Consider the following 11,899-nt stretch of genomic DNA (forward strand, 5'->3'; position numbering starts at 1 on the left):
GGAGCAGGGACCGAGCAACGGGAGCTCCCCCCGTCGGGGGATTCAAACTGCCAACCTTCCGATCGGCAAGCCCTAGGCTCAGTGGTTTAGACCACAGCGCCACCTGCATCCCACACAAACTGGACATATGCACAAATCTCCATGCCCACCCCAACATCGTGTCTACTTTCTGCCCCTCCTTCTAAAGTCAGCTCAGCCTCCAGAGAGAGTCTCATAGCATAGACTATAAATTGAAGGTAGCCCACACAGAGCCTTGCAAATGTTGTTGGGACTACACCCCTATTGTCCACCATCCAGGGAAGACCCGGGATAGCATGAGACTCTTAATCTCAGGGTCGTGGGTTTGAGCCCCACGGAGCACCAAAGATTCCTACGCTGCAGGGGTCAGACTAGATGACCTCCTTGGTCCCTTTGAACTCGACAATTCTATGATCCTAAGGCCACAACTGGCCACTGTAACCAAGGCTGTTGGGAGTTCTAAGCCCAACAACATGTGGAGGGCACCATGTTGACTACCGCAGCAATAAATGACTGAAACATGGACCAAGCAAGCCCTATTGATTCATACTGACACATTGCCTCTCCGCCCCCTCAAAAATCATTATTTCATCTAGGCCTTCTTGGAAAGGTTGCGTGGAGATTATTCAGACTAGTGAGTGAACTCCCTTCAGTTTGCAGACACATACATTTCAGGGAGGATTTTATCTATTTATGCTTTTTTTAAAAGCTACACCATTTCTATTTTTTAAAGAAATCGCTGGATGAAAAGCTGGCACCAGCTCACGCTCCCTCCCTTCCTCCCGACACTATTTTCACTGTGGTTTAGAGGGAGAAAAATCAATTTCCGCCATTGCTAGTTTGAGCTGTCGCAGACTCAGAAGAGACGGCCTATGTTTAGCTTTCAATTCAGGCTCTCTCAAAAGGAGCTTTGTTTTGCGCTACTTAAATGAAGGTTATGGACATTAATTATGAAAACTCGGGATGAAAAGAAGAAGGGAATTTTAACTAGGAGCCTGAAAAGATCCATTCAGAAACAAGTTTTCAATTTGTTTCACCAATTTAGCTGGCCTACACAGGGGTAACAGCAAAGTTCAGAGCCGTTCGAGTCGCCCAGGAACCACACTGGTATTGGAGACCCTGTTTCCTGTCCAGGACTTTGCACAACCGGCTCTAACCCTGTGCATTCAAGGATTTGGCACCTGTACTGGATGCAGAAGAGTAGTGGGAGACACCAGCTGGGCAACCCCCAAGTGAAGAAGAACAAGAACAAGAGTTTGGATTTGATATCCCACTTTATCACTACCCTAAGGAGTCTCAAAGCGGCTAACATTCTCCTTTCCCTTCCTCCCCCACAACAAACACTCTGTGAGGTGAGTGAGGCTGAGAGACTTCAGAGAAGTGTGACTGGCCCAAGGTCACCCAGCAGCTGCATGTGGAGGAGCGGGGAAGCGAACCCAGTTCACCAGATTACGAGTCCACTGCTCTTAACCACTACACCACTGCTGGCTTCTCTGGAAGAAGGTACAGAGCCGGGTGTTCGTGGTGGGGCGACAATGAGTGGTCAGAGGGAGAAGACTGGGAGGAGGAGATGTCGGAAGCCGAAGAGGGAACAGTTTAGTGAGCAGGAAGAGGCTGTGGCAGAAGCGGAGGCTGGAGAGCAGGGGTGCCAAGAGGCAGAGATCAGAACAAACACAAACCCCTGTGTTGCAAAATGTGACAATCTACAAAAATGCAAACACAACATGCTGGCTAATAACTGTTAGTAAATATATAATCAATATGATGTCATTCAAAATATATGAATAAGCCATTTCAAAACATATATATATGTAATCATACAACACATCTCACAAAATATACAAGTAGCTGCAAGTTGTTATGTGTATCAGAGTCAAACAAAGATTCAAACAATCAATGAATAGCAAGGAACACCAAACCGTCTCTCAAAGGAAGACTGATCCACTAGTATGATCTTCACTAGTATGTATATTTCACTGATAACACTGGGCAACAATTTTTAACTTTTTGAATGTTGTCTAGATTTCTACAACTGATTTAGGGTATTTTTGCACTGCTGAATCAGGAAATGGCATCCGTTTCTCTCCATCAGGTCAGGTTTACTGTAAACTGAATGGTGGGCATTTATAAAGGTAAGTACACGTAAATTGCATGTTGCTTCACCATTTTTCAAACTTCAGGGCTTGAACTTCCATTTCTTGGAACTCCAGGAATGCTCAGCGGCAGGGAGGTCTCTCTTCAGAGTCCAACAGTAGTCAGCCATCATGACTGTGTCCCAGCGACCCTTATACCTGGGCTCCATCTCTTTCATGTCCTGATGGAATCTCTCCCCCTGCTCGTCACTCATTGAACCCAGGTTCTCAGGAAACCGGTCCATATGTGAAAATAGGTAGTGCATCTTGACGCTCATGTTGCAGCCCAGGTTTCTGAAAGCAGTCAGCATGTTGTTGACAAGTTCTGCGTAGTTTCTGGCCTTATTGTTGCCAAGAAAGTTCTTCACTACCAGAACAAATGCCTTCCACGCTTCCAGTTCCACTTCGTTCATTGAGTTTCCAAACTCTGGATTTCTGATGAGCTGACGGATCTGAGGACTGTCAAAGATGCCAGCTTTCAACTTCTCCATGGTCAATCCTGGAAAAGCCTGGCACAAGTAGGTGAAGCAGTCACCATCCTTGTTCAGAGCCTTGGTGAACTGCTTGATTAAGCCGAGCTTGATGTGCAGCGGTGGGAAGAGTATTCTGTCTCTGTCCACCAGAGGGTCGTTGATGACGTTCCTTTCTTTGCAAGGCACCAATTCCTCCCGCACAGGCCAGTCCTTCTTCGTGTAATGCTGAGCAGTGTCCCTACTATCCCACATGCACAGAAAACATGGGTACTTTGTGAAGCCAGACTGTTGTCCCAACAAAAAGTTCACCATCTTCAGGTTGACACAAATAAACCACTTATGCTGATCACAACCAATTTTCTCCAGCACATACTTCACTGCTTCATAGTTCTCCTTCAGTGTACTTGAGTGAGCCAGGGCTATAGAGCCAAACTGGTTGCCGTTGTGTAGCAGAACACATTTCAGTGATCGCTTGCTGCTGTCAATGAACAGTCTCTAATCTTTGGGTTCGTACTGTGGCACTCCAAGCTTGAGCAGAAGCTGCGCAATATCTGCACAGTACACCAAGTCCTTCTCTTCCGAGAAAAAACGGAGGTACTCTTGATGCCTGTTGTGGAAGAAGCTGATGCGAGCACTGTCAGAGAGGAGGTTTTTTTTCCTTCAATCTGGATGCCAACAGTTCGGCAGAGTCCTTTGACAAGCTGAGGTCATGAACTAGATCATTCAACTCCTTTTGGGAAAATGGATGTGGAGTATCATCTTCAAGAACCACTTCTTCTTCTTCATGTCCTTCAACACTGGAGGCATCTTTGTCTCTAATGTCAGGAAGTTCTCCGAAGATAGGCACTGGAATTTCATCACAATGAGCTACAGGACAACATGCTGATTGAAGATCAGGATACTTCATGGGGCGGCTGCCCCATTAACTTAGTTTTGATCCCCCAACTTTATGCTTTGCCGCACCAATTTATGGAAGATTTCGAGGTTTTATGACTTCAAACTGATCCCTTTTCGACATAATCACCCAGAACTATCGGACCTTAATACTTCTTGTCATTAAAATAATCATTTCCAATCAAAACAATTATTCAACATGGCATTTTACTCCCACCAACTTCTTCTAAAATGCTCCACACAAGCATACATGTGAACAAAAACGTAAAAAAACGACATGTGGCCATAGCTCAAAAACTTGACCTGATTAAGCAAAACCAATGTGATTTTTGGATTCAGCGCATCAGATTCGTCCTAAATCAACTGAAAAAATGCAGACAACAAATTTGTTGTTGACCAGCGTAATTATTCGCTGATGAAGACTTCATTCCGAAACAGTTGAACTATTCCGGATGCACTGTCCTTTTGAGACTTTTGTGAGATGTCTTCCTTTGAGTTATCTCCTGCTTGGACTACTGCAATGCGCTCTATGCGGGGCTACCTTTGAAGGTGACCCGGAAACTGCAATTAATCCAGAATGCGGCAGCTAGACTGGTGACTGGGAGTGGCCGCTGGGACCATATAACACCGGTCCTGAGAGATCTGCATTGGCTCCCAGTACATTTCCAAGCACAATTCAAAGTGTTGGTGCTGACCTTTAATGCCCTAAACGGCCTTGGTCCTGTATACCTGAAGGAGCATCTCCACCCCCATCATTCAGCCCGGACACTGAGGTCCAGCGCCGAGGGCCTTCTGGCGGTTCCCTCATTGCGAGAAGTGAGGTTACAGGGAACCAGACAGAGGGCCTTCTCAGTAGTGGCGCCCGCCCTGTGGAACACCCTCCCACCAGATGTGAAGGAAATAAGCAGCTATCCTATCTTTAAAAGACATCTGAAGGCAGCCCTGTTTAGGGAAGTTTTTAATATTTAATGCTGTATTTTAACACTCGATTGGAAGCCGCCCATAGTGGCTGGGGAAACTCAGCCAGATGGGCGGGGTATAAATAAATTATTGTTGTTGTTGTTGTTGTTGTTGTTGTTGTTGTTATTGTTATTATTATTATTGAGAGATGGTTTGGCATTCCTCGCTATTCATTGGTTGTCTGAATCTTTGTTTGACTCTGATACGCATAACAACTTGCAGTTACTTGTATATTTTGTGAGATGTGTTGTATGATATATACATCATTTTGAAGTGGCTTATTCATATATTTCGAATGACGTCATACCGATTATATATTTACTAACAGTTATTAGCCAGCGTGTTGCGTTTGCATTTTTGTAAAGAGGCAGAGATCAGGCAGGCTGCTGAAGAAGCCAGGGGGGTCTCCCTCTCCTGCTGCAACCAGCTCCCCTCGCCACTGGTCTCTGAGAACCTGAAGAGGGATGAAGAGGGTGGAGAAGAGACGGACAAGGTGTCAGAGTCTCAGACTGCTTGGGAAGGACCTGGGGGAGGAGGAGGAGACTTAGGAGAGCGGTGGGAAGGCAGGGGCCTTCAGTCCTTGCAACTGCCTCCTTGGGGCAAGATCTACTGGGAAGAGTTTCTGTGCTCACTAGAATTTTCGAATAAAAATAAAACTAGGCTGACACCTTGTGAGTCATTGCTGACCTGCTCCCAGCACTTGCCCTGACACAAGGACAGCTAGGACAGAGCGAAGAGACTGGGAATGGGGTTGGTTTGCTTTCTTTTTACCTTCAGACTGCAGAAATCTCTTCCAGTTGAAAGAAGCGTTGCAGGTGGTCACAATTCCTGATAATAATCATAAAAACAAGCAGACGTGCATTAAGTAATTCGTGGAAAGCAATCCATGGCAGGCAAGCTTCATCCATTTTAGTGGCATTCCTCTTCCCTTCCAAAAACCATTCAATGCACTGGGGCTTGTAGATAAGAGTTAGGGAACCAGTATCCCTCCAGAGCCTCTTGGACTCCCAACTCCCATCAGCCCTAGCTAACATGGCCAATGGTTAAGGATGGCGGCAGCCGCAATCCAGCTGCATCTGGAAGAAGCCATGCTGGCTGTCCTTGCCATAGTTACTCTTCCAAGTGCGTGAAGATGGGGATTTCATTGTCACTAAAATTTGAAATGCTATTCCAGCCATCAACAGAGGCATCCTTAACACCTCCTCTCTTCATGGCACCTTTTATGTGAGCGGCTGTTGCAGCATCCCCTGGCCTGGACATCTTTCAGAGGCAGAGTTCAGGGGTGGGGAACACTTTTCAGCCCTGAGGGCCGAATTCTGCTCTGGGAAACCTTGCAAGGGCCACATGTATGCCAGCGGTAAGCGTGGCCAAAGGCAAATGTGGGTGGAGCAACAGGCACAAACTTCACCTTTATACAAGGGGCTACCTTCTACAGTGGTGCTTCAACTTACATACGCCTCGTCTCGCGGACGTTTCAAGTTGCGTCCGCGGCAAACCCGGAAGTAAACACCGGGTTTGCCGTAACCTGTGCATGCGCAGAAGCGGCTTCTGCCTTCTGTGTGTGCGCAGAAGTGGCTGCCGCTATCTGCGCATGCGCAGAAGCGTGCTACCGCCAAACGCGCATGCACACAACACGCCTCTTCTAGCATACCGTTTCGACCAGCGGATGGACCTCCGGAACGGATTATGTCCGTAAGTAGAGGTTCCACTGTTCAGGCATCCACACCTCCCTCTCTAGCCTCTATCCAAGCAAGCAAAAGGCACAATAAGAATTCAAGGACGCGTCCCACCAAGGCAAAAACACTCAAGGGGGTGTGAAGATGGTCATGATTCCACAATATGGAATACGGATATAAAATTTACAGCATGTTATGGTCTAAGAGAAAATTATATGAAAATGATATCTCGATGGTATCTAACACCAAGTAAATTGGCAAAAATGTATAAATCAAAATCAAATAAATCAAATGTAAAGAGAAAGAAGGTTCTTTTTATCATATGTGGTGGTCTTGTAGCAAGGTTAAAGCTTACTGGGAAATGATATATAGTGAATTGAAAAAGATGTTTAAAATAACATTTTGGGGGGAAAACAACCCAGAAGCTTTCCTTTTGGGAATTATACGGACAGAACTACCCAAACTGTACAGAAATTTATTTATGTATGCGACTACAGCGGCAAGAATGTTACTTGCCCAAAAATGGAAAGAAGAAGAAGTCCCAGTGAAAGAAGAATGGATACAAAAACTTATGAAATACGCATAAATGGTGAAACTTACCATAAAAATAAGAAATCAAGATAACAAACTTTTTTTTATAAAAGAATGGAAATGGTTTATTGAATATTTACAAACAAATTGTAAACAGATAAGAATGTTGGCAGGATTATTGTAATAACCTGCAGTTTGAGTATATATTTAAAGTAGATGAATAAATGATCAAATTAAGTTAATTTGGATATGCAGAAAATACTTTTTTAAAAAATGAAAGAGGAGGAAGGAAGTCAAGTTTCGAAATTTTAAAATGACTGTAAAATTATTGAAATGCATAAACCTGAAAATCATAAATTTTATATGTCTAAGAAAAAGAAGATTGCCATGATTCTTAAACCCCACCCATCCATGATTTAGTTTTTCTCTGCAGAAATAGGAAACTTATAACACTTACCTTGAGCTTGAACATATATTTTGTTCCTGGCACGAGGCTTAAAAACAGAGGCATGAAGGGAAAGCAAGTTAATTTAACTAAGCAAAGCAAAGGTCAGAAAATATTTACAGTACACATCCATACACGAAATGGTTGTGTTTCAGAAACCACTCTCCCTAAAATACCTGCAGAAGGAGATCAAGATTCAGCACTTTAAAATGGCTGCTTTCTTTACCTCCCTCTGCAATGGAGATGTTGGCTTCCTGCTCAGAGCGTTTTTCAATTGCCAATGTGATGACATCAGATATTGTTAGGAGCAGGGCCTTTTCCAGAGTGGCCCCGAGGCTGTGGTGGAGGTTCTTCCGAAGGACTTTTGCTATTTTTCTAATATTTTCCCCATCCATCTTCCAAACATCTGGTGGCTACTTTTAAGAATGTGGGACTACGTTCTACCAAAACAAGAGATCATTTTCATTGGTGATATTTTTCGTATTTTACGGTTGCACATTGATACAATATGTGAATGGCCTGGGGGAAGATTTCACTCTTGAAAGGCTCTGTAGATCTTTTGTTTTTAAAGTTAAAAATTGTGAGGGTTTTACCCTTAAAGATGAGGTATAAAATATTCAGATAAAATATAAAGAATAAGCCAACTGGACCTCCAAAAATGTAGCTCACCATTGGCTTCAGAATGTTGACAGTGAAAACTTTGCAGGGGTCACCAACCTGGTACCCACAGAATGTGCCCCACAGAGGCCTTCCCTCCACCCAGAGGGTGTGTCCCCCCCTGCATGCTGAAATGAGTCTTGAAAGAAGCATTCTGCTGCGGCCAACAAATTAAGCTGAAATGGCTGATTGGTTGTGTTGTGTATGTGTGTGCAGCAACCAAGATGGCTCCTCTGGTTTGCACACAGGTCAGAAAGGTTTGTTGACCCCCTGTAAGTGCATCCCAAAGAAGAGAATTTCAAATGGGTTTGGCTGCTTCTAGAAAGGAGCGCCAGAGCAAGCTCAGGAGCATTGGGAGAACGGGAAGCTTGAAAAAGAACTTTACTTGCTATTTATGATCTCCATCAACCAATTTTGTAATTTGACACAGTTACCAGCTTAGCTCAAAAGCAGCCCTTAAAAAATAAAGGCTAACATACCTGCAACATTTCATAGCATCCACTAGCAAGTGTCTGTTGCACAGAGAAAGGGGTGTGCGTGTGTGTGTGTGTGTGTGTGTGTGTATCCTCTTGAAAGGAGTGGGAGGTGGGGAATAAAACAAGAAGAAATAATGAAGGTTGCAGCTTGATGGGCAGAGGACGGTTGCCAACAAAAGGAGGCGTAATTTGTGTTGAAGGCAGAGAATCATAGAGGAAGAGTGTACTTATCTGGAGTAGGGTTTTTCAACTGTATCAAAATAAATTAAAGCCCTGTCTGTGATTGCTATCAAATACTGTATTTATATGGCAAGTAAATCTGCCTTCTCTAGGGCTCTCTAAACCAAATCCCTCTTTATGTCAGACGTGTTTTATAGCCACTGCATACAAAAGCCAGTAGACCAGTCAACAGGCAACCCTAAACCTCAGTTTGATGTTGTGTACCTAAAGAGCCATGAGCCTCAGACATGTTCACCCTGGCATGATCGCCCTGGCTTGCTTTAGATGGCTCTGGGGCTCCCTTCCAACTCTCCATTTCTACGATTCCAAGTCCACTTAGACAACTCTAGATGGACCTGTGGTCTTCGTGGTATTGCTCTGTTTCCAGCAACGAGCAGCAACCATTTTCTCCACCAGGAGCCACCCATCCATCTGACCAGAATGGCCAACGCCCAAGAATGATGGGAGTTGTAGTCTAGCAACAGCTGAGGGCCACAGAGTCCCCACAAACCCACATTTTAGGGCAACGCTCTGCAGATACGACTGAAATCGCCATAATTACGTACCCAATACACTGCAGCTGCTTCCTTCATTGACTCTGTGAAGGACACTGCAAACCTAGAGGCATTGAGAACAAAGGGAGGTCAAATCAGGACCCAATGATTTAGATCAGAGCTGTCCAAACTGTTTGTCGTGACACATTAGTGTGTTGGCTGCAGTGTGCAGGTGTGTCTCGCAAATGTTCCCCACACTCCTCCCGGGGCTGGAAAGGGGTTAGTTTAACCTCCGGTTTGCTACTAAAACTGAATTACTGTGTCATGAAATGATGCATATCTAAAAAGTGTGTCACCAACATGAAAAGTTTGGAAAGCTCTGCTTTAGACACTCACACTTGTATACGGGACTTCTCTTTTGCCTTCCTCGTTCTTTCAAATATTCTCTACCTTCTGCTGGCATTCTGCTTTGACCCTTCTCTTTTTATTTTGCTTGTGCTTTGCGTAAGGGCAGGGCAAGGGCTGTAGCTCAGGGGCAAAACACCTGTCTTGCATGCAGAAAGTCCCAGGTTCATTTCCCAATGGCATCTGCCGCTGGGGCTGGGAAAGATTTCCTGCTGGAAACTCTGCCAGTCCATGCAGGCAATACTGAGCAAAATGGGCAAATTCGGTACAAGACAGCTTCTTCCTCTGATCCTATAAGGTTTGCCTATTGTTTTGAAATAAGCAGAGGCTGTTTGGCCTCAGGCTTTTCTCAGGAGGTTAATTGTCACACTGGACAGCCTATGCTAAAACCCAACAGCTTTAAAGATGATCAAAAACTTAGCCAAAGACATGGACTTTTGCTCGAACACCTTGCTCCAATTTCTTTTCAGTGCAAATTGTATTTCCCATCTATCACGTTCTTGAGTGGGAGGGAAACTGTGGCTCATGGCCTGTCCAGTGATAAGACTGCCAAATTAAAAAATATGCCCTCAGGGAGAATCACCAACATTTAAGAAGAGTTTGATTAAAATAAAATAAAATGGAACCATGGCATGCTCTTTTATGAAGCTGAATGAGCTTCTTCTCCCACCTCCCCACCCTTACAGAATTTGGCAGAATATGTAGCAGGTAAATCACACAGTTCCGCCAGTCAGTTTGTACTGGCACCCCACGATCAGTTACTGAAAATGAAAGGGCCGTGTCTCACTGGTAGAACATATGCTCTGCATGCAGAAGGTCCCAGGTTTAATCCCCAGCATTTCCAGACAGACACATGTCATGAAAGCCTAGAGAGTTGCTGCCAGTCTGTGTAGAGATAGGCATAGCTGTCAACTTACAGATTTGAAAATAAGGGACCAGCAGCCTTGAAAATAAGGGATCAGCAGCCAAAATAAGGGATTTTCCAAGCACAGGTATGTTCAACTTCTGAGCCCCTCCTAGCCAAAGGCAGAAAGCCCAGCCAGCAGCCAAACGAAGCCTCAAGCGGTGGTTCCCACAGCGCAGCAACCCGGCAAAGGGGATGCAGCAAGGAAAATCACTGTCACCTCTCCACTGGGAAGCGCTGAGCAAAGGCGAGTCCCCAGGCAACGCGGCTGATTTGATCGGCACGAGGCATGCAAGCTCCACCCCCCAGTCGTTCTTAGACTCCTTATTGGGTGAGCAACGCAGCCAAGCAACACAGTTGGAGCCTCCCTCCTCCCTGGCTGGCAGGGAGGGAGGGAGAGGAGTTGCTTCCTTTGAAACCCGGGAAATTTAAGGGACATCATCAGTAAGGGACAGCAGCAGGACACAGCGCTGGGATAAGGGACTTTCCCACCAAATAAGGGACGGTTGACAGCTATGGAAATAGGACTAAGTCTGGTGGCTGCTGAAGCAACTTCAGAGCCCTGCTCTCCTCTAGCTGTGGTTCCCAACCTTTTCAGTACGGTGGCCCAGAAGTCCAAATTTACTAGGTATGGCGAACCATCGATTTATTGCCACACAAATTCTGGACTTTAGGTCTTCAGCAGCCATTGGTTTCATAGGTTTTTTACTGCATTTGCTTGTTTTATAACCATTACTCGAGGCACCCACGCATGAATTTACTTAACGCCTCCATTAATGTGGAATTTGTTGAAATATCTACAGTTCTTGCAACATTATCCACCTTTTTTTTTAATGGGAATTTGAGAACAACAATCATGGGATTGTGGGATATTGCTTCATAAGCTATAAAAATTTATTCCAAAAACATAGAGTTATACTAGCAGTGTTAAGCTATAACAAATTACGAATATTCTTAACAGTTAACGTTCATGAAAGAAGCCCATTTGGGGAAGTATCACTGGGATGGGAGAATACATAAGAGGATCCTGCTGGATCAGACCAGTGGCTCATCCAGTTTCCTGGTCTCACAGTGGCCAACTGGATGACTGTGGGAAATCAGCAAGCAGGATTCAAGCGCATGAACACTCTCTCCTCCTGTGGCTTCCAGCAATGGGTAATTTAGAAGCATTTCTGTCTCCAACTGTGGAGGTACAACGTATCCATCATGAAGTAAAGGTAAAGGTAAAGGGACCCCTGACCATTAGGTCCAATCGTGGCCGACTCTGGGGTTGCAGCGCACATCTCGCTTTATTGGCTAAGGGAGCCGGCGTACAGCTTCCGGGTCATGTGGCCAGCATGACTAAGCCGCTTCTGGCGAACCAGAGCAGCGCACAGAAACACCGTTTACCTTCCCGCCGGAGCGGTACCTATTTATCTTCTTGCACTTTGATGTGCTTTCGAACTGCTAGGTGGGCAGGAGCAGGGACCAAGCAACGGGAGCTCACCCCGTCGCGGGGATTCGAACTGCCAACCTTCTGATCGGCAAGTCCTAAGCTCTGTGGTTTAACCCACAGCGCCACCCACGTCCCATCCATCATGAAGTAGTAGCCATCAATGGGTCTCTCCTGTATGAA

General features: G+C 45.2%; 1 protein-coding gene across 2 annotated transcripts in view; it reads right to left on the reverse strand.

The window, feature by feature from the left end:
* The window catches only part of GLT1D1 (glycosyltransferase 1 domain containing 1), a 58,041-nt gene that overhangs the window by 40,527 nt on the left and 5,615 nt on the right, over positions 1 to 11,899 (reverse strand). The window contains exons 4-6 of one of the 2 annotated variants that reach the window (XM_083590520.1): positions 9,048 to 9,099; positions 7,142 to 7,178; positions 5,249 to 5,305 (exon numbers count right to left, since the gene is read on the reverse strand). In XM_083590520.1, the coding sequence (XP_083446646.1) occupies positions 5,249 to 5,305; positions 7,142 to 7,178; positions 9,048 to 9,099 (146 nt within the window). The remainder of the gene's footprint in view (positions 1 to 5,248; positions 5,306 to 7,141; positions 7,179 to 9,047; positions 9,100 to 11,899) is intronic. The other variant, XM_083590521.1, reaches the window with a different exon arrangement.

This window comes from Podarcis filfolensis (assembly GCF_964270895.1).
Source record: "Podarcis filfolensis genome assembly, chromosome: 16".
NCBI lineage: Eukaryota > Metazoa > Chordata > Lepidosauria > Squamata > Lacertidae > Podarcis > Podarcis filfolensis.